The sequence below is a fragment of the Nicotiana tomentosiformis genome, chromosome 2 (assembly GCF_000390325.3).
Source record: "Nicotiana tomentosiformis chromosome 2, ASM39032v3, whole genome shotgun sequence".
NCBI classification, from domain to species: domain Eukaryota; kingdom Viridiplantae; phylum Streptophyta; class Magnoliopsida; order Solanales; family Solanaceae; genus Nicotiana; species Nicotiana tomentosiformis.
Window position 1 is genome coordinate 192,749,336 of NC_090813.1, and position 27,921 is coordinate 192,777,256.

Below are 27,921 nucleotides of genomic sequence, written 5' to 3' on the forward strand. Positions count from 1 at the left end.
TGTCACGTAATATGATGTCTTAGAGTCCGGTTGGGATGAGTTTATTTTAAATGACTTTTAAAGTAAAAATCTTATGTTAGTAATTTTAGCTTTTGACTTGTTTTTATCAGTTTAGCTTAAAAATAAATACTTAAAATTACTTTTTATTTTATCCAAACACTACAAAATAACTATTTTGAATTGAAAATAATACAAGTACTCCAATTTCTATAAAAATAAAAAAAGAAAAATTAGAGATTCTATTTTCAATCTTGCTACAATACTGTATCTGCTCTAACTTTGATGAACAAATTTATTTGATGACTCTCTCACCGTAACCCAAAAAAAAGATATTGCTCTTTATATCTAGTTTCTCCCTTCTGGCCCTACCTCTAAGGTCTTATGTACAAAGACCAAAACCCTTGCGCATCACAGCAGAGAGAACAGCTGAACTGAGCAGAGCGAGATCTGTTTGTGCCGGCAATGGCATCCACCTACTATCAATATGTCATATTGATTTTTCTCTATGTTGCATCCACTGCCACTGCTGATTCAATTCAAGGATGTGGCGGATTTGTTGAGGTGATTTTTTCTCTTACTACTTCATTATTCATCTGCTAAAGTTTTGAATTTGTCACAAAATATTCAGTCTTTGAGGCCTGTTGAGCTACTTTTTGGGAAGGGTTTAATGTTGATTTCAAATCGGAGATTGAAAAATCTTAGGTTTAGAGATTCTGAGTAATTTTTTTGATTCCTTTTTTAATGTCAATTGATTTTAGTAGGTGAAGAGTGTGTCACTGATCTGTTTTTTTTATTCTTTTTCTTTTTCTGCAGGCGAGTTCGGAACTGATCAAGTCAAGGAAGTCAAGCGATCCGAAATTAGATTATTCTAATATCATTGTAAGGGGCAACTATTGAAAATATGATAATCCATAATTGTTCTCCTTTATTTAATTCTTTCACCTTATGGTTAGTATCAGTCAAATGCACATTAACTTTGGACTAGCTCTGTGTTGTTTTTCATATTAAAAGGAGTGCTATCTCCTTTCAAGTTGCTATTCCTTGAGGTAGGGTGCTTTCGGGGAAAGTTGGAGTTCTATTATGCTATCGCTGAAACTAAACCTAGGAGCTTGAGCATTTATCATATGTTTTCTGTTTAACGTTAAAACATATAAAAGTTAAATAAAGTTGGAAATTTATATAATATCTCCTAATGATGATTTATTTATTATTCATATACTAAAAAATTATTGGTGAAGGGAGAAAGAGGTCAATTTTTATCATCGTAAACCATAAGTTTGTCCTCTTTTTTTTGGTAAGCATAAATCATGAACTCTCGACCGTTAACCCACTGTCCTTTCCTTAAAAGATCAAGTGTTGTTTTTATTTCACCATTGTTTGGCTTTATTATATGCTACTTTTTCCTTATATATGAAAATAAAAAATTCCATAGGATATTAGCCCCGTGCTCCAGGGCCTATGCCTTGCAGCCGTAGCTTAAAAAGGGTGGCATTTTATGCATGCTGATTGGGGTCGGCGTTTTCCAATTCATCTTCTCAAATTAATGGTGTTGAAGAGTTATTTATATGCCCTGTTCCTGTTGACAGGTGCTGTAGTATGCCACTATGCCTAATATTTCTCAGTCAGCCATCGCGAATTTATGCATTACAGTGCTTTTAATTAAATCCGTAAGGATAACACACTAAGAGTTTCCATTGACATGTTTTTCTAATGCAGGTTGAGCTTCGCACATTGGATGGCTTGGTGAAGGAAAGAACACATTGTGCACCTAATGGCTATTACTTCATTCCAGTGTATGATAAGGTACGTCTTCTAGATGGTACTGAGTTGCACGTTTTCTTCGACAAGCTTATGTTTTTTCCGTCTTTCTTGATAAGTCAACAAGCTTATATGTCATTTGGTGCTTTGAGGATTATGGTGTACTTTAACCGCCTTGAAATTAGAAGGTTTGTTTCCGCTGCAAGACAGCTAAATAGCCAATAGCCAAACACGCCGGGCTAAAAATATTTAATGTACACAAGGCACTGAGATCTCACGAGGAATAAGTTTTTTAACCCACGATATTAAAGTATTTTTTGCTGGATGGGCAATGTAAGTGTTGTATAGATCGTATAAACTTTAAAGATGGGGTACACATGGCTTTTTTAGTGGAAGATGGATTGGATGCGCCTTGCATTAACTTTAAAGATGGAGTACACATGGCTTTTTAACTTAAAGCTCCCGTTAGAGAGGCTACACTTTCATTTAGCTTAATTATGTCTTCAACTTCCCCCTTCACTTGCGGACTTGACTCTTTTTCATAGGCCATGCATGTGTAAATGTTTTTGATAAATGGGTGGTGGTGAAATTTGAACCAAGGTTTCGCTTGCTATGGTACCATGCTGAATTGTGTGACTGCGTCATTTAAAACTTAAGTTGTTAGAGAAGATACACTTCCGTTTGACTTAATTATTTTGTCAACAGATGTGTTTCAAATGTGTAACTCACATACGGTCTCTCCTTTGAGTAATTTTCGTTGGAGCTGATGCTCTAAAAAAGTTCCAAAGTTGCTTCTGGAATTGAACTACTGCGTCCATTATCCCCTCTTTCCCTTCGTATTCCGTGTTGTTAATCTGATCCTTCCATTGGAAATATATCTTTGTATGAATATTTGTCGTTGTGTGAAGAAATTACTATGCTGTTATAGCCTTCCTTCTGTTTTTTTGGTAGGGTAAATAATTTTATTAATAATGGGAAAATTTTCTGTATACAAGCAGTATCCCAAAAAGTAAAGAATCTACAAGATAATATGATTATCTACAAACGACACCCAATTATATGTAGGGCGCACCAAAATAAAGCTACGAGTGAGGCTATTCCATTGTCGGTCTTATACCATCGAAAACTCTCCTATTTCCTTACTTCCACAGGACCCACATGAATGCTAGTGGGGTAACATCCCAGGATCTTCAACTTCTCTTCCTTTTTCTGAATTTCCAGAGGGAGATTGCCTCTTTCACTATTGCCTCTTTCACTATTGCCAGCGCCCATTGCACCCCGAGTCATCTCAAAATCTTGCACCACAGTGAATTGCCACCAACAATATAGGAGGTGACCCACATCTTTCAACTAAACGTTTGCACATGAAGCACCAGCTTATATATGTTATCCGCCTTTTTCTCTAATTTTCAACCCCCTAGCTGCCAACTAAGAGAAAAACCACACCTTCTTGGTGTCCTAGCCTTCTAGGAATCTAAACCTATATGCGTGGAAAACTCGACTCCTTCCTCACCGAGAGCTTTATGATTATATAGCTTTACTGAAAACAATACATCTCTTCCCACCCTCCACCTCCATGAGTCTTGTCTAATATAAGATGTACTCTGCTTGTAAAGAATTTCAACCCGGCCTTGGAATACAATTACTTCTCAATCTTGAAGGTTCCTTCCGGCCATTATGTCCTAATGAATAAGAGAGTTTTTGAGGGAATAGAGAAGAATTTTGTACACTTGAGGAGTAGCCTCTTATCCCTTGTTTCTTTTTGCTGCACCCACGACGTTCCTATAGGTATAGAAGATTGGGCGTCATTTGTAGAAAAACATATCCTTTTCTAAGGTTTCTAGTTTTTTGGTTTATTTCTTGTATGTAGGTGCCTTCTCTTGCCCATTATTTTTATAAAAATCTTATTACTTGATCAAAAAATGAACACCCCCCTCTTATAAACTGCGAATCTATTGTTGTCATTTCCTTATGGTTTGAGATACTGTAACTGTTTGGGAATGTGAGTTTCCACACCACTTGTTACTCCAAAAGCTGATTCGACTTCCATCCCCCGAAGGTTATATTGCCAATATAGTTTTCCCATTCTTTCACAATACTCCTCCAAAGTGCACATCCAACGGGAAGTTTGATACTTTTTTGTCATCCATCCTCCTTCAGTAATACATAATTTTCTGATATCACCTCCTCTCCATAGAGTATGTTCTTCAATCTTGGATCTCTATAACCCTTTGTCTAATGGGGCTTGTTGGAAACTTGAAGATCTTTCAACGCAAGACCCTCCTTCCTCTGGAGTTGTAATGTCCTCAGTTGACTAAGTGGATGCTGAATCCCATAGAAGTTCCTTTGCAGCCTTTCCAGTTTACTTGTGACACGGGCCGTTACGTGAAGCAACAACATAAATTATGTAAGGATGCTCAACATGTGTTCTTATCCTCCCTTTCGACATCTACCCTTTTTGGTCATCTTGCTAGCCTCTTCTCAACTCTCTTAATCACCGGCTCTACACTGCTTGGTTCTTATTGAGTTATTGGAAGCGCCTGATAATACACCAAGATAAGTAGTTGGAAAAGTTCCAACCATGCAATTGAGCACCTGTGGTAGATTTTCAATATTGTTCACTTCACTCACCTGAATGATCTCATACTTTATAAAGTTGATCTTGAGACTTGGCACTGTCTGGAACCATATAAAAACCTTCCTAAGATAATTCAGCTAGTTAATGTCCACGTTACAGTAAATTTTCTCACTCTTGATTCTGCATCAAATACACTTCTTGTGCTGTTAAGATTCTTCATAGTTGTCCCTTTAATTTTTCCATTGACACCTCTTTCCCTGTCCCCTTTAATTCATGCAAGTCCAAAAGTCTTTTTGCATGTCATAGTCTGGAGTTAGGGAGGGCTTAAGGTTCAGTATATATGAGCCAATTTAGACCTATTTTGTTTTCCATTCACAGCCTGTCGTGTTGATTTTTATCTGCTTCTGATCTTTGCCATCAGTACTCAGACTTCTCTTGTTTTCTGAGGAAATAAAAGAATTTCTCACATTGTATTTTAATCATTTTGCAGGGTTCTTTCTTGATCAAAGTCAATGGACCGGAGGGATGGTCGTGGGATCCTGAACAAGTGAGTGTCTTCAATCTTATGCTGATGATAATATGTGCTAATATGCACTTTTTGTTGATTTGCTAGCAGCTCAATATTAGTCCCTTTTTTCCTTCTTCCGAGCTGGTGTATCTGACTGAGGAAGGATCTTTCTGTAGGTACCAATTGCAATTGATCATACTGGTTGCAACGGCAATGAAGATATAAATTTTCGGTTCACGGGGTTTGTCCTTATTCTTTTAATATTGAAATAAGTCTTTGAATCATTTGTTCCATGAACGAAGAACAATGGAGAGGAAACATTTCTCTTTTACAATGTTTATATTGTTTCCTACTTAGCTTTATCATTTGAATCATTTCCTTGAGTCACTGCTTCTGCAGGTTTACTGTATCTGGACGAATTGTAGGAAATGTCGGTGGGGAAAGTTGCTCTCTGAAAGATGGAGGCCCATCAAACGTGAAGGTTGAGCTTTTATCTCCCGCAGGTGATGTTGTGTCTTCTGCGTTATCAACACCCAGAGGAATATACTCCTTCACGAACATTATTCCCGGTAGGTAAATGTTACCCAAAAAATTATTTGGTTGTATTTTATAGTGCATATATTTGGATGGGAATACAAATCTATAATAAAGAAAAATACAAATCTATGTGTTAGATGGAGCAACCACATGATTCTGATGTTTTTTTTTTTTGATTATGAATAGGTAGTTTTCATGTGTGCTTAACATGCAATAATTCTGCTATAAAGCTCACTTTGTACCTATTTCTTTTCTTTCACTTTGTACCACTTGATCTTCATTACAGGGAAGTACAGATTACATGCATCTCGTCACGACTTGAATGTTCAAGTTAGAGGATCTGCCGAGGTGCTTTTGAGTCCCCCATGTTCTTTGGATTAGTATTTCTTCTTTCCGTATAATCACGTAGACTTTGTTTACCATATCTTCTTCCTAAATTTCTGTACATCAGTTAGGAATAAGGAACAGTCATTTTGTCTCTTTCTTTTACCTATAAAAAAAATAAGGAACAATAATTGAATAATTACTTTTTTCTACCATGTTTGTTCTCATTGCAGATTGAGTTGGGTTTCGAAAATAGGATAGTGGAAGACTTCTTTTTTGTCCCTGGTTATGATATTCGTGGATCTGTGGTTGCTCAGGTGAGTTTCTCTAGTAATGAGTCGATCTCTGTCTCTGGTTTAAGTTTTATATTATGGTTTGCTGCTGCGACTTGTTACAGTACCTTTTAATTTTGTGTAATCTGTATTTCGTAGTGATTTTACTACGAACCATCTTTACATACAATTCAAGACAAGACATTGCTAAAAGCCTAAAAGTGACTAGAGGTATTGGACTTGTTACCATCGAATGAATTTGCACCTACATATGTCTTCCATCGCATAGTTAAGGTGCGGAAAATGCGGGAAGGAGGTGGAGATCTCAAGAGCCAAGGGTCATTTCTTCCTCTAGTGAGATGTGCGAGTGAAATCCGCACTTCTTTATGAGACGATATTGTATGGCTACCTCCGTATCAGAATGCAAAATTAACATAAAATGGTCGCATTATATTTCAAATAGGTTACTTGGATATTGGTTTTTGAATGATGAGGTAAAGGAGAAGTAAAGGAAATGAAAAATTGCTTTCTTGCACCGTGTCACGGGCTTAACTCAAGTAAGCAACGTGCGGACAGCTTGATAGCCTGTATGCTACTCATAGCTTCAGTCCTAACCAAGAAATAAGCACAAAGTCGTGCTTAAGCTAAGGCAATCACACAAATCAAAGGCTTGAAAGATAATGAACTAAAAGGCACACAAAGATTGGGAGGCCAAGGCTAATTTTCGGATTTACTTGATATGCAAAGGGAATTGCAAAGTATATGAGATCTGCCTTCTAGCAAGGCCTATACAAGTGTATATATACTAAGAATGTCCGCTGGCAGACTTGGTGGCAGTGGACCCGTCCAGCTGTTGAGCCCAACTTTCTGCTAGCATGGTGACCTCCATGATTATGTTGGCAGGCTAGGGGATTGTAGTCCTACCCAGCTGTGCAACACTTGTTCCTGCTGTCAGAGAGTGGCCTTCATGATTGTCTTGGCAGGCTGTGGGACAGTGGCCTCCATGTGCAAAGATTCTCTGGTCTTTAGCAGCCAGGTTTGACTCGGCTTGTGGCCCCGCCAAGTTCTCTACTGATTTTCCCGCCTAAGGGGCCACAAGCCGAGTCAAACCTGGCTGCCAAAGACCAAAGAATCTTTGCACATGGAGGCCACTGTCCCACGGCCTGCCAGGACAATCATGAAGGCCACTCTCTGACAACAGGAACAAGTGCTGCACAACTGGGTAGGACCATAGTCCCACAGTCTGCCAATCATGGAGATCACCTAATGCCAGCAGAAAGTTGTGCTCAACAGTTGGACGGGTCCACTGCCACCAAATCTGGTGGATATTTTTAGTATATACACATGTATAGGCCTTGCTAGAAGGCAGATCTCATATACTTTGCAATTCCCTTTGTATATCAAGTAAATCCGAAAATTGGCCATGGCCTCCCAATCTTTGTGTGCCTTTTACTTCATTATCTTTCCAGCCTTTGAGTTTGTGTGATTGCCTTAGCTTTAGCACGACTTTGTGCTTATTTCTTGGTTAGGACTGAAGCTGTGAGTAGCATACAGGCTATTAAGCTGTCCGCACGTTGCTTACTTGAGTTAAGCCCGTGACAAGCGTCCTTATCGAAAAAGAAAATTTGCTTCCTTGCATCGGTTTAATTTAGCGGCAGAAGGAAATATCTTCCTCGCACGTATTATTTAGTGCAGTGGGAAAATATATTAAAAGACATGTATTTTGGGAGAGATGGATATTTCCAACTTGTTCTTTAGTAAATGTAGCTTTGTAGGATTTAAAATGACTTTAAAGCTTCTTGGATTTATACCTCCCATTACCTTCTTGCTAATACATAGTAAAAGTAATTCTTGAAAGTTGGAGTAGCCTCAATTTTCCTAGTTTGACTGAGCTTATGGAGACCAAGAAATTAAAACCTGGTAATCTTGCGGGCTAAGTTCTATTAATCTAAGATAAGCTTCACTTTCTCAAGATGACTAGTCAGTTGATTGATTAAGATGGATACACGGTTCTTACACGTCAAGGGAAAAAAAGGGAGGGATCACTCAGTTTTTCTTTTGTTGGTTGCCTGGTGCTACATCAATGAGATATACCTATATAAATGTACAGGCAAATGGATTAAGGACTTACCTTTCTTTTGGATGTTACTTTTATTATTTTGATGTTGCCTTCTGTTATCTAATAGTGTTACTACTTCCTCTTATTCATTCTTTATTCAAACAGAAGTGCACAAACTATGAAGCAAAGTCAACAAACATAGCACTAGTCTTATCAACATGAATTAGCCATCAATTGATGTCCTATTTGTTTCCCTAGTCCCATTTTGTGATACCAAAAAATTATGAAATTACTACCTCATGTCCACGAAAAGGATTAGAATATGATTAGGTGAATCTCCAAAGTAGCTTCTCTAATTCCAATTAATAGTATGTTGGGATTCTTTTATATTTTGTAATGTTAAAGTTGTATTGCAGGGAAATCCCATATTGGGAGTTCATATCTATTTATACTCGGATGATGTCACAAATGTTGATTGCCCCAAGGGCTCTAAATATTCATCTGGTGATCTAGGACTGAAAGAAGCACTTTGCCACAGTGTGACAGATGCTAATGGAATCTTCTCATTAAAATTTCTTCCTTGTGGTAAAACTCTTCATTTCTGCTGATGTAATTCTTTGACTTAGCTGTGTGTAATTATATAGTTGCTAAGTGTAAGTTATTTCCTAGCATTATTTGAATTTTCGGAAGGTCTTAAGTGCATAGGTTTGTGTTCTTAAAAATCAAATAAAAATAAGACATGAAGATAAAAGAAGAGATCAAGATGTTTTTTTTGATGTAAAATGATATCATTAAAGAGCATCAGGGTGATGCTAATAGCAAAAGAGTACAAAAGTTAGTTAGCTCCATTACATGAGTGACTAAACTAAGATCAGGGAGCTAACAAAATCCAAAAGTTGTCAACTTTATTTACAGGGGAGAGAAAGTTCCAACTGAACAAATTAACTGAGCATATAGATTTCAGAGAATGGGTTGGAGTTGAGATCCCATCAACACCTGTGATTCCTTTCATTCCAAACAACCCCAAAAATAGCTGCTCCAGATCTTCTTGATGGCTTTGTCAACTCTCCAAAAAATCCATTTTTTTATGCTTCCTTAATAGATAGAGGGACGACCCATTGCAGACCAAACATAGAGAGGAAAAAGTTCCAGATGGCTGCTGCAACTGGGCAATGCAAAAATAGATGGTTGATTGATTCTAAATTCTGTTGGCACATGTAGCATCTGTTGGGTAAGACTATATTCCTTCTGCATAGATTATCCTGTGTGAGAGCTGCTTCATTAAGTGCTATCCAAGTAAAGCATGAGACTTTAGGTGGTAGCCTAGTCCTCCAGACATGTTTTCAAGGCCAATTTTCCAGCATACCATTCTGAGAGCACATGAGGTTGTAGCTGTCTTTCACTGTGTAATTCCCATCTTTGGATCTTCCCCATACCATGCTATCTGGTTGTTGCTCATCACTAGTGTCGTCAGGGAAGGTGGCTAGAAGTGTGAGCATGTCATTTATTTCCCGGTCTTTTTATTGCATCCGTAACTCATAACTTTAAAAGGTATCAGTTAACTTTGTCAGATATCTCAATCATACTGTTAGTTTACAGCATGTATATAGTGTAGTATTGTCCCACATTGGTAGAGGAGTAGTATGTCCTTGTATAGTATAGCTATAAATAAGGAACAGGACCTCTTGTATTGTATTGTTCATCAAATATCAATAACATATTTTCTCCCGTACCTTCTCACATGGTATCAGAGCAATTGTGAGAGACTTATCGTTGTGCATAAATTCCAGCGATTCCGGGAAAGAGAAATCAGTACTTTTTTAAGGTTGTTTTCTATCTGCTTCATTTCTGTCAGTGTTGTGCAAAATCCAACACTACCATAAGAGTCGTCACTGTCCGGCGACCAAACCCCAGTGAAAAGCTCTGGCAGCAGCCTCCTCACGCGCCTCCACGCGCCACCAGAAGCTCACGCGCCGGCGCGTACGACCACTTCCGGCCATTTTTTGAAAATCTTCCTTTAGAACAGTTGGGTCGCCTGGTAATTCCGATCCTACCCCTACTGTTTTCATTTTATTTCGACAACTTTGACTTTTTTCCGGCAACTACAATACTATTCCGATAGCTACAGTAGATTCCGGCAGCTACAGTATTTCAGTATTTTGTTTATGTGTTTCCGTACTCTCTTTCAGTGGATTACAGTTGATTCTCTCTCTTATTTGGTAATAATTTGCAACAATGTCTTTGGGATTGATGCTTTTGGGTCTAGAAACATGAGTTCTGGAAGCTCTAGTGCTATTATTACCTCAGAACCTTTAATGAGAGGTTCAAACTACTTAGCTTGGGCTTCATCTGTCGAGTTATGGTGTAGAGGTTAATGTGTTCAAGATCATCTAATCAAGCAGTCTAGCGATGGAGATGAAAAAGCAATAGCACTTTGGGCAAAAATCGATGCTCAGTTATGTAGCATCTTGTGGCGATCTATTGATTCCAAGTTGATGCCCTTGTTTCGTCCATTCCAGACATGTTATTTGTTTTGGGCAAAGGCACACACCTTATACACTAATGACATATCTCGCTTCTATGATGTGATATCGCGGATGACAAACTTAAAGAAGCAGGAATTGTATATGTCTACTTACTTGGGTCAAGTATAGGCAGTCATGGAGGAATTTGAGAAGTTGATGCCAGTTTCTGCTAGTGTGGAAAAACAACAAGAGCAGCGACAGAAGATGTTTCTCGTTCTTACCTTCGTTGGACTTCCTAATGATCTTGATTCAGTACGCGACCGGATTTTGGTTAGTCCGTCTGTCCCGACAGTTGATGAATTATTCTCTCGATTACTTCGCCTTGCTGCAGCACCAAATCCACCAGTGATCTCATCACAAATACTTGATTCCTCTGTTCTTGCATCCCAGACAATGGATGTTCGGGCATCTCAAACTATGGAGCATAGACGAGGAGGAGGTCGTTTTGGAAGATCTAGACCCAAGTGTTCTTATTGTCACAAACTTGGACACACTCGTGAAATGTGCTATTCCTTACATGGTCGTCCACCCAAAAATGCTTACATTGCTCAGACCGAGACTCTAGGTAACCAGGGATTTTCTTTATCTAAAGAAGAATATAATGAGCTCCTTCAATATCGAGCAAGTAAGCAGACATCTCCACAAGTAGCCTCAGTTGCTCAGACTGATACTTCTGTTACTGGTAGTTCTTTTGCTTGTGTTTCCCAGTCTAGCACTCTTGGCCCATGGGTCATGGACTCAGGCGCTTCTGATCACATCTCTGGTAATATATCACTTTTGTCAAATATTGTATATTCACAGTCTCTTCCCACTGTTACTTTAGCCAATGGATGTCAAACTAAGGCAAAAGGAGTTGGACAAGCTAATCCCTTGTCTTCTATCACCCTAGATTCCGTTCTTTATGTCCCTGGCTGTCCTTTTAGTCTTGCATCTGTTAGTCGTTTGACTCGTGCCCTCCATTGTGGTATATATTTTATTGACGATTCTTTTATTATGCAGGACCGCAGTACGGGACAGACAATTGGTACAGGACGTGAATCAGAAGGCCTTTACTACCTTAACTCACTCAGTCCTTCCACAACATGTCTAGTTACAGATCCTCCAGATCTAATCCACAGACGTTTAGGACATCCGAGTTTATCCAAACTTCAGAAGATGGTGCCTAGTTTATCTAGTTTGTCTACATTAGATTGTGAGTCGTGTCAACTTGGGAAACATACCCGAGCCTCCTTTTCGCGTAGTGTTGAGAGTCATGCAGAGTCTGTCTTCTCCTTAGTTCATTCTGATATATGGGGTCCTAGTAGAGTCAGTTCATCCTTGGGATTTCGTTATTTTGTTAGTTTCATTGATGATTATTCAAGATGTACTTGGCTTTTCTTAATGAAAGATCGTTCTGAGTTATTTTCTATATTCCAGAGTTTCTGTGCTGAAATCAAAAACCAATTTGGTGTTTCTATTCGCATTTTTCGCAGTGATAATGCCTTAGAATATTTATCTTCTCAATTTCAGCAGTTTATGACTTCTCAAGGAATTATTCATCAGACATCTTGTCCTTATACCCCTCAACAAAATGGGGTTGCTGAGAGAAAGAATAGGCACCTTATTGAGACTGCTCGCACACTTCTAATTGAATCTCGTGTTCCGTTGCGTTTTTGGGGCGATGCAGTTCTCACAGCTTGTTATTTGATTAATCGGATGCCTTCATCTCCCATCAAGAATCAGATTCCGCATTCAGTATTGTTTCCCCAGTCACCCTTATACTCTCTTCCACCTCGTGTTTTTGGGAGCACGTGTTTTGTTCATAACTTAGCCCCTGGGAAAGATAAGTTAGCTCCTCGTGCTCTCAAGTGTGTCTTCCTTGGTTATTCTCGTGTTCAGAAGGGATATCGTTGTTATTCTCCAGATCTTCGTAGGTACCTTATGTCAGCTGACGTCACATTTTTTGAGTCTAACCTTTCTTTATTTCTGCTGACCACCATGATATATCTGAGGTCTTACCTATACCGACCTTTGAGGAGTTTACTATAGCTCCTCCTCCACCTTCGACCACAGATGTTTCATCCATACCAACCGTTGAGGAGTCTAGTGTTGTTCCCCTAGTTCCCCAGCCACAGGAACACCACTCTTGACTTATCATCGTCGTTTGCGTCCTCCATCAGGCCCAGCTGGTTCTCGTCCTGACCCTGCTCCTGCTGCGGACCCTGCTCCTAGTACACCGATTGCACTTCGGAAAGGTATACGGACCACACTTAACCCTAATCCTCATTATGCCGGTTTGAGCTATCATCGTCTGTCATCTCCCCATTATGTTTTTATATCTTCTTTGTCCTCGGTTTCCATCCCTAAGTCTACAGGTGAAGCGTTGTCTCATCCAGGATGGCGACAGGCTATGAGTGACGAGATGTCTGCTTTACATACAAGTGGTACTTGGGAGCTTGTTCCTCTTCCCTCAGGTAAATCTACTGTTGGTTGTCGTTGGGTTTATGCAGTCAAAGTTGGTCCCGATGGACAGATTGATCGACTTAAGGCCCGTCTTGTTGCCAAAGGATATACTCAGATATTTGGGCTCGATTACAGTGATACCTTCTCTCCCGTGGCTAAAGTGGCTTCAGTCCGCCTTTTTCTATCCATGGCTGCGGTTCGTCATTGGCCCCTCTATCAGCTGGACATTAAAAATGCCTTTCTTCACGGTGATCTTGAGGATGAGGTTTATATGGAGCAACCACCTGGTTTTGTTGCTCAGGGGGAGTCTCGTGGCCTTGTATGTCGCTTGCGTCGGTCACTTTATGGTCTAAAGCAGTCTCCTCGAGCCTGGTTTGGTAAGTTCAGCACGGTTATCCAGGAGTTTGGCATGACTCGTAGTGAAGCTGATCACTCTGTGTTTTATCGGCACTCTGCTTCAAGTCTCTGTATTTATCTGGTAGTCTATGTTGATGATATTGTTATTACTGGCAATGACCAGGATGGTATTACCAATCTGTAGCAGCATCTCTTCCAGCACTTCCAAACTAAGGATCTAGGCAGATTGAAGTACTTTCTAGGTATTGAGGTTGCCCAGTCTAGCTCAGGTATTGTTATTTCTCAAAGAAAATATGCTTTAGACATTCTTGAGGAGACGGGGATGATAGGTTGCAGACCTGTTGACACTCCGATGGATCCGAATTCTAAACTTATGCCAGGACAGGGGGAGCCGCTTAGCGATCCTGCAAGCTATAGGCGGCTGGTTGGAAAATTAAATTATCTCACAGTGACTAGACCCGACATTTCTTATCCTGTGAGTGTTGTAAGTCAGTTTATGAATTCTCCCTGTGATAGTCATTGGGATGCCAGGCAAAGGGTTATTCTTTGAGGATCGAGGTCATGAGCAGATCATTGGATACTCAGATGCTGATTGGGCAGGATCACCTTCTGATAGACGTTCTACGTCTGGATATTGTGTTTTAGTAGGAGAAAATTTGGTGTCTTGGAAGAGCAAGAAACAGAATGTAGTTGCTCGGTCTAGTGCAGAAGCAGAATATCGAGCAATGGCTATGGCAACATGTGAGCTAGTCTGGACCAAACAATTGCTCAAGGAGTTGAAATTTGGTGAAATCAGTCGGATGGAACTTGTGTGCGATAATCAAGCTGCCCTTCATATTGCATCAAATCCGGTGTTCCATGAGAGAACTAAACACATTGAGATTGATTGTCACTTCGTCAGAGAAAAGATACTTTCAGGAGAGATTGCTACAAAGTTTGTGAGGTCGAATGATCAACTTGCAGATATTTTCACCAAGTCTCTCACTGGTCCTCGTATTGGTTATATATGTAACAAGCTCGGTACATATGATTTGTATGCACCGGCTTGAGAGGGAGTGTTAGTTTACAACATGTATATAGTGTAGTATTGTCCCACATTGGTAGCTGAGTATATGTCCTTGTATAGTATAGCTATAAATAAGGACCTCTTGTATTGTATTGTTCCTCCAATATCAATAACATATTTTCTCCCGTGCCTTCTCACACATACCAAGGATAAAACCAACATTGAGGTAGACGATCAAGTGGTACAAAACGGAAATAATCAACAATTTATTGAAAGAATATGAGTTTCTACTTTCTACACAAAAAGCATCATAAAAGCCAAGTTCTGCTGATACATATAAAATTAGAAATGAGCATTGCAGAAAATTTGTATTTTTATTTGATTCCATATCCTAAAGGGCGTCTTTTGTAAATATATACAAGTTATTTACAAATCAATAATCTAACTATTAAAAGTTCTACACACAGCTGAATTTGTATCGTAGAAGACCAATTTATATGTTGATAAACCAAAAATCAAACTCAACTTGCACTTATAGGTCTTACAGTATAGGAACGCAGCAAAAGATTTGATAAGGTTCTTTCTCTAGTGCATCCATAACTTATTGATTACTACTTAATACATTTATATTTGTCTGAAACCCAATAAAGTTTTCCTTTGAATGCTGATTCGAGTTCATTAAGAAAAAAGTGATAGTGGAGGGTATCTTAATTATTTGTGCAAATGGAAATACGGAGGTCTGTGCCCTAATAAATTCAAACCACTCTGGTACCACTTGAATACACGCTCTTGCTGAACTGAGAAAATGGATTGTTTTTAGAATTATTCGCAAAAATTATAGGTGAGTCTAGTGATACTTTCTAGTAATGAAAGGTTTTGCTATTAGAAACTGATATTTCTGTTTTAAGTTGAATTTTCCAAAATTGTGCCCTATTTAAATCACAAATGAGCGAGTACCTTATTATAGTCCAGAAAGATATGTGAATCTAAAAAAATGCTTTAGGTTACCTGTTTGGTTAAGCCTCTTATAAGGCAACTCTTTTATAGATTGAAGTGAGTACATGCCTAAATCTGTTTTGAGAGAGAGATTCTTGGGTTTAGCTATGGCTATTTTTGGATTATCACTCTGAGGATATTAGTTGACCACAATGATTTGCCAATAAATCTTTAGTAGCAGTTGTGCGAGACACTCCACCTAAGAGCGGACCGCTAATGCGTTCCACGTTCCACCATTTTCATAACCAAATATATATTCCAATTCACATAAAATCCAAACTGCTAATAATGGTAGATTTCAATTTAGCACTCAACCAACTAGAATTTACCAGAGATTGCAATTTTTTGGTTATGAAAATGGTGGAATTCGGTCATCTAATTTAATCACTCTGCAACTCACCTAACCCACCGTTCTGTTTTCCTTTTTCTTCATCCCATCATCTCAAAATCCACATTTTCATACGCTCATAGCCAAAGTTTTATTCCAATAAAAAAATCCAATTTTAGGAGGGGAGGTACTTGCCCAGGTGCGATTCTTTTGACTGTCCAAATCTCTCTCTAGGGGCGATTTCCGGTAACACTATAGCATGATTATTTTTCAGATTCGTGCAAACAGCAGCAAAGCATTTTTTAGATTCGGTCGATTTTTTTGAATGGGAAAGGAGAAATTTAGCAATAGTAGAGGTGTTAAAGGGAGTGGTAAGAATTTAAGGCTACGAAAAAAGAAGTTTGGATTTGAATGGGGATGAAAGTTTGAAAACTCTTACCTCATTGTTATTCACCAGAAGTTTTTTTCTCTTTTTTTTTTGGGTTCTTTTCAGATGGGGGAGAGAGTAATAGGGAGACAAAGACGAAGGATTTTGGCCAAGTTTTATCCACGCAGCAGAAAACTATGCTTATCGGACTAATTAAAGATAATCAGTCCTTAATACTTTTCCGTGAAATAAGGGTAAATCTGACCCATTTTAGTAACGGTTACATAGTTCAGGGGTAAATTTAGATTTTTTCCCTAGAATATTTCACTCTCCTCTAGATTAGTAATCTCACGAATTTCCTGAAATAGAGGTTCTGCGAATCATGCAGGAGTTCACAATAGGCTTGGGTATAGTGCCTCTAGGACTTGACCAGCTTTAAAATTAGACTATTGTTAATATCCATCTCAAAAGAAATTAGACTATTGTTAATAACGACTTGCACAACATTTTTGGCATCAACTTCACTAATCTCCTCTCTCAGTAGACCATTGTGATCTCTCCTGAACAATGCAAACCTGAAAAAGTATGTGTCCATTTTTATTTACAGAAATACCATTAATTAACCTTCTATACTAGGCTTTCCAATTAATACTCGCTAATCGCTATATACATGCCTTTCTCAGACCAATTCCCCTTTAGTAGCTGCATTAACCAATGTCACCTTTCTTCTTTCTAAATCTGGTTACAAATAAAGTTATCCAAGAGGCAAGTGACTGGGGATGCTATAAGTTGCCGCAAAATTTTTACTTCAAAAAAAAAAAAGGGTTGCTGCAAAATTGCTAAATCGGAAGGTAGCGCTGAAGTAAGATTCAAGCAACCAAGTTGAAGGCCTTCCCTGGGGATGTGGATGCGGATGATCTCCTTTCCAAAGTTTTCGAAAAGGGCTCTCTATGCTCACACTTTCGGTACCTTCGACCCTATTCCCTTTGATTCACAAGAACTAAATGACAAGGGTTTAGGTAATATTGGGTTGTGCATAGGCTCTTCTTTGCCACCAGTTTCTCCATTTCATTCGACATTTTGAGCCGTGGCTCTTTCAACTTGAGCTCTTTACTCATTTTGTCTATGCAAGTGATGATTGGTTGCCCTTTTCTGGTCCTTCACATTCCTCCACATCGGTAGTTGGCAAAGAGACTTTTAGTGGATGTGTGCGCAGTGGGTTTGGCGAGGTCATAATATTAGTGCATGTCTTTCAGTAGGACATCGTTACTGAAAGCCGGTGAATATTGCATGTCTTTCAGTAGGACATTGTTATTGTTTGTTGCCGGAAAACGAAGTTATAATGCTTCTTCTCTATTACTTTTTCGTGTCGTTTGATCAAGTAAAGCGAAGAAACTAATAAAGAAAAACTAAGAAAGCAAGAAAGAAAATTATAGTGCTTCTGCATTTTTGTTGTGTTTTGGCACGAGTATCTACCTTTTTTGATTGGGTAAGATACCATTTATCCCCACCTCCATCCCCTCTTCTCAATTATAATGGTTGATCTAATGAACTAATTGCAGGGGTTTACAAGCTTTTACCCTTCTACAAGGGTGAAAACACAGTTTTTGATGTTTCACCTTCTTCAATATCAATATCGGTTCAGCATGACCATGTAATAGTGCCAGAAAAGTTTCAGGTATAGTATTGCAATTTGTTTTGTTCTTACAAAGGTTTAAATGGGCCTCTATTGTGTTATGTGGGAATTTAAAAATTGTCCTTTTGTCTAAGTATCTGCTGAAAGCATGTTAAAGCTTCAGTTTGCTGCTACTTTTGTTTGTGAGGAAGTGTCTTAATAACAAGGTATTAGAACCATGTTGACTGCTTGTATTTAATTCTTTCAATTGCAACTGCCATTTCAGAGACACAAATTCTGTTGTTCGCACTTGGATAAATTGTTCATCGTGCACTCTATAATCTCATACGTCCTTTTGGTGATAGGATATTTAAAAAATTTTTTTTGAACTGAAGAAGATTTTAATGCAGGTACAACTCAATACAGATCTTTCAAGGACTAAATAAAAAGATATTATGAGTTGGTTGCTATGGGCATCCATCTTTTTATTTCTCTTTCATATAAAAAAGCTACATATTTGTCTAATCAGAATATAAGTTTGAGTTATTGCAACTCTTTTCTATAAAAAGTATAATCAGCGAATAAAAGTGAGATTACTTTCAGTAAATTATTGATCACTGTACTAAAGAGCACACGCAAGCTCCCCCCCCCAATTTATGACATCCTTTGCTAAAGGACCCAGCTATCTTTGCATGTTTTCTTCACTCCAAACTAGTTTATCATACCAAGATGGTGCATATTTTCTTGTTCTAGCGCCATAATGTAAGCTTTTCCAATCTTTTCGTTGATTGTTTCTTATGGAAAACCTAAGGTAGTGGGTGGATGCTTTATTCGGTAACTGTACTCTTTTTGCTTGGCAAATTGGTTGTATGAAGTTCTATGTATTTTATCACATGTTCCGGGTCTTTGTTCTTTTAGAATCATTGATACGCCAGCTTCTCCCTGTAATTCCTTGAGCAAAGGAATGTGTCAAAATATTGTTGCATCTTATTTTTCATAGGTCACTGGATTTTCTGTTGGGGGTCGTGTGGTTGATGGAGATGGTAATGGAATTGAGGGTGCAGAAATTTTAGTTGATGGACAGAAAAGATCTATCACTGACAAAGAAGGATATTACAAGCTTGACCAGGTAATTCTGTTTGGAGCTATGCTCTAGCTTCAACGTTCTGAACATTGGAGGATTGGCAAGTTGTTGTGAATACTACCAGTTTTTTTTTTAGCATCAGTCTTTCCTGACGTTGTCTGTGGTAAAATTAAAAATCCAGGTTACGTCTAAACGATACACAATAGAAGCAAAGAAGGTGCGCTACAGATTTGACCGGCTCGTTGACTTTTTGGTAAGTTTATCAACTGAGCTGTTTAAGAAATTTACAATGATGATTTGAGCGATCTATCTCCTTTTAGTGCAAAAAATTTGTTATATGGTCATTATATTCCAAATGGTTACTTACCGCCTCCTTTTTTGGTGGTTCCGTCCCCTCCATCCTTATATTGTTAGGTATTGCCTAATATGGCTTCAATCTCTGACATCAAAGCTGCATCATATGATGTATGTGGTGTTGTGCTAACAGTTAGTTCTGAATTCAAGGCGAAGGTATCGTGTTGCTCTTCTGTTCTTCTATCAAATTTGCAGCTTTCCTAGAATAGTGGTATGTTTTTCAATAGTGTTGTTTTGCACATGAAATATAGTTAAAATCTGAAATTACTATGTTATGCTGGTTGGATATTGCTTTGTGCTATGACCTTTTTCTTTACTAGTGGTGAGTTACTTTTTAAGAGATACTGCTCGCGATTCTGCAGATTTTATGTGAAATGAATTAGGTTGGTATATTTTAGTGGCTTAAAGTAGTTTTCTTAATTTTTTTAACTAATCTATATCATACACCTATCTCCTTTCTTAAAAATATATCATACACCTATCTCCAGTTGTTAGTTTTCTGATTTCATAGTTAGAAATTAAAAAATAAGTGCAGTTTCTTTTGATATTTCCATAGTCTTCCAGCAAATGGTTGTGTATGCAGGTAGCTCTGACTCATGGCCCACAAAACGTTAAACCTCAAGTGAAACTTACTGATGAGAGTGGCCATTTTTGCTTTGAGGTATGTCAGGGTGAATATTTTAACTTTTTCTGCTTCTTGAATACTTGCTGTCACAGTTATAGGATGCTGTTTTAAGTGAAATAGGATAATCAAGTGTATAACGGAATCATATCTGTTATAATCTGTAGGGTTTTTAACATACTTTTTCTGATTTCCACGAGTGTGTGGGAGGGTGCACGATGAGAAACCATCAATTATTGGTGCTTGTTTACGAAGACATGTTTAAGCGAACTTGAGTTTTACATCCTGCTTCAAATTGTCTATCATGTTAAATTATATGTACACTCTCAGAACTCTGAAGCTTTTGTGCCCATTATGTCCTGATTGTGAGTAAGATATTTAGTACTTGGGTTCTGGTGGGGGTACTTTTTTCTCCATTTTCTTTTGTTTGGTTGGAGGGTACTTCTTCAGTGTCTTGTGAAAGGTATATATCCCGCTCTTGACTTTACAAAGAGCAAGCACATAAAATTGTTTTTGAGAAAAGTCGCACTAGATATAACTAAACCCCATTTGTATAAGATCCCTCTTGAATCTACAAGATATCAAGGTTGAAGCAGAATAGGACTTTGGGTGTTAAAGTGTCACAGCTCCAAGGTTCTTTCAGTATTGGATCTTTGAGACCTTTTAGCATTCCCTCATCCTTTCAGAACTGATTGACATAAATTTTCTACGATGAAGTTTCTGTCATCATCCTCAGATGTAATGATACTTGAAAGTTTTTCACAATTATCTGTTTGAAACACATTAAGGTTTTATCTCAACTTGGCACAGGTTCCTCCTGGTGAATATCGCTTATCTGCCATTCCAGCAAAACTTGAGAACGCTCCAGAGCTTCTGTTTTCTCCTTCTCATATTGATGTCTCAGTTAGGAGCCCGTTATTGGATATCAAATTTTATCAGGTATTTGGACTATGTTAGAAAAATTTCAAATCCAACTAAGGACTGCTTTGGAGTTATGCTAGTTTTTCGTGATGTGTCAAACTAAATATCGAAGTTGTGGAATATGGTAGTAGAAAGTCAGCCCATCTAAATTCAGATAAAATGCTCGTTGATCACCTTATCCGAAAAAAAGAGGAAGTTAAATTCTTGTTGATCACTCTTTTTTTCTTTCTGAAGGCACAAGTTAGTATACATGGCTTTGTTGTTTGTAAAGAGAGATGTGATTCTTCAGTTTCTCTTACTCTTCTGCGCTTGGATGGAAAACGTATGAAGACAATTGGTTTGGCAAATGAGAGTAATGAGTTTTTCTTCTCAAATATTCTCCCCGGCAAATACAGGGTCGAGGTAACATCCACTTCTACGTCCTTTTTTCATCCTGTTTTAGGACACTTTGCATTTCGTTCTATTTACATCGCCAAAATGTCTTTTCCAGTGCTTTTTATCCCCCTTGTTATTAGCTAACTATATTTGTGGGGAATCTTAGTAGTCTAGTTGGTTGACGACCACAATATTCACCTTCTTGGTGAAGGTTCGATTCCCCACCTTGTAAACCCCCCCTCCCCATTTCCCGTTGGCAAAAAAAAAAGAAAAAAGAAAAAAGAAAAAAGAAAAACTATATCTGTTGATTAAAGGTTTGTGTTTTTCTTTTATTTTAAATTAAGCTCTGTTTTTTTGCCAGTATAGCGTCCGTTGGTTGGAAATTCACTTCGTAGTCCTCTAAGATGTTCTCTGGCTTTATTATTTTTGTGACGGCAGCGATGCATTCTCCACTCTGATCTTTTTTTCGCATGAGTATATGTTTTTATTTTTATTGCTGTGTTAGCTAGCAGCATACAAAAAGCTGGCAGAAGTTTTATATATACATATTATTAATTTGTTTGGGGCGGTTGTATACGGAATGAAATTTTCTTCTCACTTGCGTTTTTCCATGACCTTTTCTTTCGTGCTTTCCCTTTCTCCAAGAAAAATGCTTTGTGTAGAATTCAATATACAAGGAAGTTCATTTCTTTCTCTTGTTTAGGGATTTCAGGGGATCCTTTTCTCTGCCTAGGCATATCGTTGACCTTATGCAGGAGTAAATAGGAGATCGTTCTTGCCTATTTCTGCATTAAGTAGTGCATGTACTGTATTCATTTTTAAAGAAATACTTGTAGCCAGAAGTAGTCTAGCTGAAAACTACAATCTATATTGCATCTATCTATTCTTTGTTCAATTAGTTGGCAATGCATTGTGGTGTTCCATTTGATGATTATGTTCTTATTTTCAGGTAAAAAACAATTATCCGATATCATCAGGAGAAGATAAATGGTGCTGGGAGCAGAGTTTTATCAATTTAGAAGTTGGCACTGAAGATGTTAAAGGGGTAGATTTTGTTCAAAAAGGATTCTGGGTCAACATAATCTCAAGCCATGATGTGGATGGTTTGCTGACTCAACCGGATGGTTCTAGAATGAACTTGAACATCAAGGTTGGCTTAATCTAGCTCAAAAAGTTAAATCTCTTAACTAACACAAGAAGCTCATTTTCTTTTTCTGGTTCTTGAATTGCAGAAGGGTTCTCAACACGTGTGTGTAGAATCTCCAGGAGCGCATGAACTGAGCTTTCCAAATTCATGTATTTCATTTGGGAGTTCCTCTGTGATAATTGACACATCTAGCCTATCTGTATGATTCTTTTGGGGTTGAATTATTCTATTCTATGATTTCAGGTATCATCTCCATGTTCTCATTATTTTCTTGTTTTTTATAGCCTATCTATTTGAAAGGGGAGAGCTATCTTTTGAAGGGTCATATCCATGTTGAGTCAAGCTCATTTAGTAGCATCGAGGGCTTGCCGGATAATATACCACTGGGCGTTTTGGACAGTGAAGGTTCTGTTGTTGGTGGTCTAACGTCAAAACTTGTGCCTAATGGAGTTGATCAATCGAGTGCGGCAGTCTATGAATTTTCCATGTGGGCTAGTGCGGGGGGGAAATTTACTTTTGTTCCTCGAGATGCGAGGTGTGTGAATTATGTGTCCGTTATTGATGCTTCTCAGTCATTTCAATTTCATTCTTTTTGTGCTCTCTCTCTCTCTCTGTCTTTTTTTCCCTTTCCGTGTTCTCTGTCTCTCGGTTTTCTTCTTTTTAAAAAAAAAAAAGAAAATACTTATTTTGATCAGGAACTTCAAAGAATATGACCTAGCCTAAATAGAGGTTCATGTATTGATTAAATCCTGTGATTGATTTTATTCCTTAAAAGAAAGGAAATAATTTTTGTTGTACTACAAGTCTGCTTTTGTTTAGCTATGTATCTAAATAATTTAGCTATTCATGCATTTCTAATTGTTGTTACATGTTGCAGGGATGATGGCGGAAAAAAGATATTATTTTATCCTAGACAGCAGCATGTATGTGGAATTGCAAATTTTTATCAGAGTAGTTTTATGTATCTACTCTTAGTTTTGAAGTTTTTCCCCACTTTCTCTAGGTTGCCGTGACGCAAGATGGCTGCCAATCTTCAATTCCTCCTTTTGCTGGTCGTCTTGGGATGTATATAGAAGGATCAGTTTCTCCCCCTCTCGATGATGTCGTGGTCAAAATAATTGCTGCAGGAGACAGCCAAAGTGCTCCACTCAAGCGAGACGAATTAGCACTTGAAATTACCACAGGGACAGATGGCTCGTTTGTTGCAGGGCCTCTATATGATGATATAAGTTATAGCATTGAAGCTTCAAAGGTTTGAATGCTCTTGACTACACTCCAACCGCCGGAGTTATTCTTGTTTCTTCATAATTCTTTGGCTGCGTAGAATCGTAGATCGATAGCATCTTCAGCTTGTTTAATAGGTTCTTCATCCCTTTTTGAGTTATTTTTTTTGTTTTTGAGTGATATACAGTGCATTTGTACTGATGGTATGGATGTCTTTGATATATGTGCATTATTGGCAAAATAAGACTAAAAGTATCTTTTTGGTGTACTTCTTGTAAACGGGCACGATTGTTTTGGCCCTATCATTAATGAAAATTTTACTTGATAAAAAAGACAAAGTATGAACCAGGTGGATATCAGGAGAGTTGCTAGCAAATTTTTTCTTTCTTGTTGCTGTGGTTATCCTTGATTGCATTTTCAAACTTAAGCTGTCAGCTATTCCTTCTTGGAGCTTATTTGCTTACTAAGGTTGTGTGGACTTTCTTTTCTCTTTCTAGTGGAGCTGCCTAACATTTCCTTTTTTATTCACAGCCTGGTTATCATGTAAAGAAAGTTGGACCTCATTCCTTTTCTTGTCAGAAACTGGGCCAAATTTTAGTGCGTATATATTCTAGAGACGATGCAAACGAGCCTTTTCCATCAGTTCTCTTATCATTAAGTGGAGAAGATGGTTACAGGAACAATACGGTAACAGGTGTTGGTGGGATTTTCGTGTTTGGTGACTTGTTTCCAGGGAGTTTTTATCTCCGACCTTTGCTTAAGGTATTTACTCTTTATTTCTAAACTAACAGCTTTTCTATTATTGTCTTTGGATATAGATGCTGGTATATCTTCCAACATGATCGTTTTGATGAGTCTGCATTTGAGTAATAATTTCCTTGCTTAATTCTGATACTGTGATTATTGTCATTATGGTATTATAACCTGTAGCAAACTGTGAATTCGTATGGTTATCTTAAATGATGATTTTTTTCCCAATAACTATCAGGAGCATGATCTGTTTGATTGTTTACAACATCCATATTACAATTGTATTAGTTTCTCTAATGAGGGAATGATTGCTAATGTTTGCCTAGGAATATGCTTTCTCCCCTCCAGCAGAGGCAATTGAACTTGGTTCTGGAGAGTCAAGGGAAGTTGTCTTTCATGCAACCCGCGTTGCATACAGGTATATATACAGGGAATGTTCTGTTGCACAAATGTCGTAGCTTTTAATGTTAGTGAGTTGTGTGAGGTCTTGATTATTTGAAACATGCGGGTTCCAATCTACTTGGATGCTTCCGTCCAATCAATAACCTTTAAATATGAAGGTTTTTGTGCCTCTAGGCCTTTGGTCTAGTCAGTGTTGTGAAAAGCGCTCGCTTCAGCGCTTTAAGCGTGAAGCGAAGCGAGACGGCCACTGTGTCGCTTCTGTAGGGTGAAGCGTAGCAGGTAGGTTGAAGCGTCCGCTTTTGCCAAAAAAGCGAGAAGCGCTAGCGAAGCGAGAAGCGACGGAAGCGCTGGCATCAGCGAGCAGCAGAGCAAGCAGCGACTAGGGTTTCAATTTTCAAGCCCAGGTTTCTTCTCCTTCAGTGCTTAAAATAGCAGCGAAATGCTGCCAAATTTTTTTCCCCTTCAGTTCTTTTTCTCATTCTCTTCTTCTTCTTCTTCTTCTTCTTCTTATTTTCGTTTCAGTCCTTAAAACTGCAGCGAAATGCTGCCAATTTTTTTTTTCCTTCAGTTTTTCATCTTTTGTTCTTAGTCTCACTGCCAATTGTTTTAGTATTGGCAGTTACATGTGTTGTATGCAGTTACATGTGTAACATGTGTTGTCTATGCAGTATTTATTTTAATATTTTTCTTAATTCCGCTTCACTTCAAAAAAGCGAGCGCTTCGCTTCTCGCTTCACGCTTTAAGCGAAAAGGGGCTTGTTGCTTTTCCTCGCTTCACGCTCTTCACAACACTGGGTCTAGTGGTAAGAGCTCAAGGCGTGATGTGTGGGTTAGGCGCATGTCACGGGTTCGAAGCCCGTAGCAGACAGAAGGCTTGTATTTAAGCTGAGAGGGGTAGAGGAGCAGGCCTGTTATCCACCGAGTTTCAAACCATGCCTCACTGGCCATCGGGGATTCCTTAGCTATTAAAAAAAAAAAGAGAAAAAAGGAAATTTAAAAACATTTAGTAAATAATATATGGCAGGACATGCAATGACATGAGAAGTTTGTATTTTGTTTCATTTGATCGTCTGTGTACTTGAACTCACCTAATTAATCTAATAAACGCTGAGAAGTATTAGCATTATGCATTAGCGTTAATAAATGGTTGTTTGACATCGTAATATAGTAGTAAATATTTGGTCATTCATATCTTCTCCGTATCAATTTTCAATTTGTCCATCCTTTAAAATGTTCTAAAATCTCTACCTATGGAGTGGACGTGCTTGAGATGCACCGAGGACAAATGAAGAACTAACAAGAAAAAATCAACAAAAGGAGAAATGGGGAAAGGTTTGGCATGTATCATAGTTGTACTGTTATTGCTAGTTCTTTGATGAAGGGAATTTGTTTTGGGTACTCTTTGCTACTTCTCTAATATCATATGACAAACTAAGTGAGGTATCACCAGCTTCAATAAAATTTCTACCATTGCTTAGTATCCTTTGCCATTAAATTGATATATGTAAGACATGGTGTATAAGATTTAAGTACACATATGGAGAGCTTTAGACCCCTGAAAATTCTTCTTGAGCAGCTACAAGCAAGAAAAGATATTTGACGTGTCATTTGCAATATTGTCACCATTTTATGTTGGGATTCAGATGGTTTGACTTCTTTACAGTGCCATGGGAGTAGTTATGCTCTTGTCCGGTCAACCAAAAGAAGGTGTTTCAGTAGAAGCTCGAGCGGAGTCAAAAGGCTTTTATGAGGAGACAGTAACAGATTCAACAGGATTTTATCGATTGAGAGGACTCCTACCTGACACTACTTATGTGATCAAAGTAGCAAAGAAAGTTGCAAATGGCGGATCTATGATCGAGCGTGCATCTCCTCAGTCTATGACCGTTCAGGTTGGTACACTTAATATTTTCATTTTTCTTTCATGTTTAGTTATAGTTAGAAATACGAGTTGTAGTAGCAAGTTTTATCTAATGTCTGTATTGGAAGGCATAGTTGTTTGACGTATTTTGCACGTGTGAACTTCATATAATTTGCAGGTTAGGGCTGTGGATTATAAGGGATTGGATTTTATAGTATTTGAACAGCCAGAGAGTACCATTTTAAGTGGCCATGTTGAAGGGCATAAAATCAAAGAATTTAATTCACATCTCCAGGTGGAAATCAAGTCTGCCTCTGACCCGCTGAAGATTGAATACAACTTCCCACTGCCTCTCTCAAACTTTTTCCAGGTGAAGGACTTGCCGAAGGGTAAGCACCTTGTGCAGCTGAGATCATCTCTGCCTAAAAGTACCCACAGATTTGAATCAGAAGTTATTGAGGTTGATTTAGAGAAACATACCCAAATTCATGTGGGCCCACTCAAGTACACAATCGATTTCAATCACCAGAAACAGGTATTTTTACTTTGTCTGTCAAATGTATTTTTGCTTTGGCGACTTACTGGAAATCAATATTCTTTTTATCGTCTGTCTTCCACGATTCCAGGAATTAGCCCCGGCTCCTGTATACCCTCTGTTTGTTGGAGTTTCTGTGATTGCGCTTTTCATTGGCATGCCAAGGTATCTGGGAAACTTCCATTCTCGTCTAATGATCTATTGTTATCTTTCTAGTTTCATTTTAGTGCACAGGAAATGAAACAAAATAATGTCTATTTCCTTGCAACTCTACTTGCAGATTGAAGGATTTATACCAAACCATGATGGGAATGTCTGCATCAGTATCAGCTGCAACTAAGAAAGATGTGAAAAGACCAATTGTGAGAAAGAAAACATACTGAGGATTTACTTATACCATTTTATAGGAACTTGAAGGTTGAGCTTTAGCGCAATAGCTCTGATGCTTAGGTAGGTGATATGATCTAAGAGCAGAGATAGTTCTTATTTCTTGATCGATTGAAGCAATCTTCACTGGCAAAAGGATCTTCTCACAACAACCTCTACTACGACAGAAACTGACAATGAGCTTACGAAGGCTTAAGTAGCTAAGTTCAATTTTTTTGGGACGTTTCTACGTCTAAATTTGAAATATTGTTGACGGATAGGGCGGATGATGATCACTTGTTAGCTGTTAGTGCTGCAAATTTTGACAATTTAACCTTGCCAATTTTGGATAGTTCCAGTAACTACATTTTTGTGATTCTATGCACATTTAGCTTTTGTAACTACTAACTCATCTCGTTCTAGTTAGGACAGCGACATTCAAATCCATGTTGCTTTTCTCTCTTCCTGGAAATTGGAATAGGTAATAAAAAGAGAGCAAACTGTCCCTGTTTTCTTTTCTTTTATTTTTTGGTGTATAAGTGTATTGAAGGAGAGGAAAAATGAAACCAAAAGAAAAAGGGCAAATTTATGTTCTTTCGGTTCTTTAG

General features: G+C 38.2%; 1 protein-coding gene across 1 annotated transcript; it reads left to right on the forward strand.

Annotated features, from left to right (window-relative positions):
• Window positions 1–307: 307 nt before the first annotated feature.
• On the forward strand, window positions 308–27,837 carry LOC104084974 (uncharacterized). The gene is made up of 27 exons (XM_009588935.3): window positions 308–561; window positions 814–879; window positions 1,717–1,803; window positions 4,827–4,883; window positions 5,021–5,085; window positions 5,244–5,413; window positions 5,668–5,729; window positions 5,939–6,022; window positions 8,453–8,621; window positions 17,620–17,735; window positions 18,673–18,801; window positions 18,938–19,009; window positions 19,171–19,266; window positions 19,694–19,771; window positions 20,543–20,671; window positions 20,888–21,055; window positions 21,978–22,178; window positions 22,261–22,374; window positions 22,460–22,710; window positions 23,053–23,098; window positions 23,179–23,427; window positions 23,931–24,161; window positions 24,476–24,567; window positions 26,215–26,443; window positions 26,591–26,947; window positions 27,039–27,112; window positions 27,228–27,837. Exons 1-27 carry the CDS (start codon window positions 463–465, stop codon window positions 27,328–27,330), a joined length of 3,594 nt encoding a protein of 1,197 aa, XP_009587230.1. The 5' UTR covers window positions 308–462; the 3' UTR covers window positions 27,331–27,837.
• Window positions 27,838–27,921: the final 84 nt, after the last annotated feature.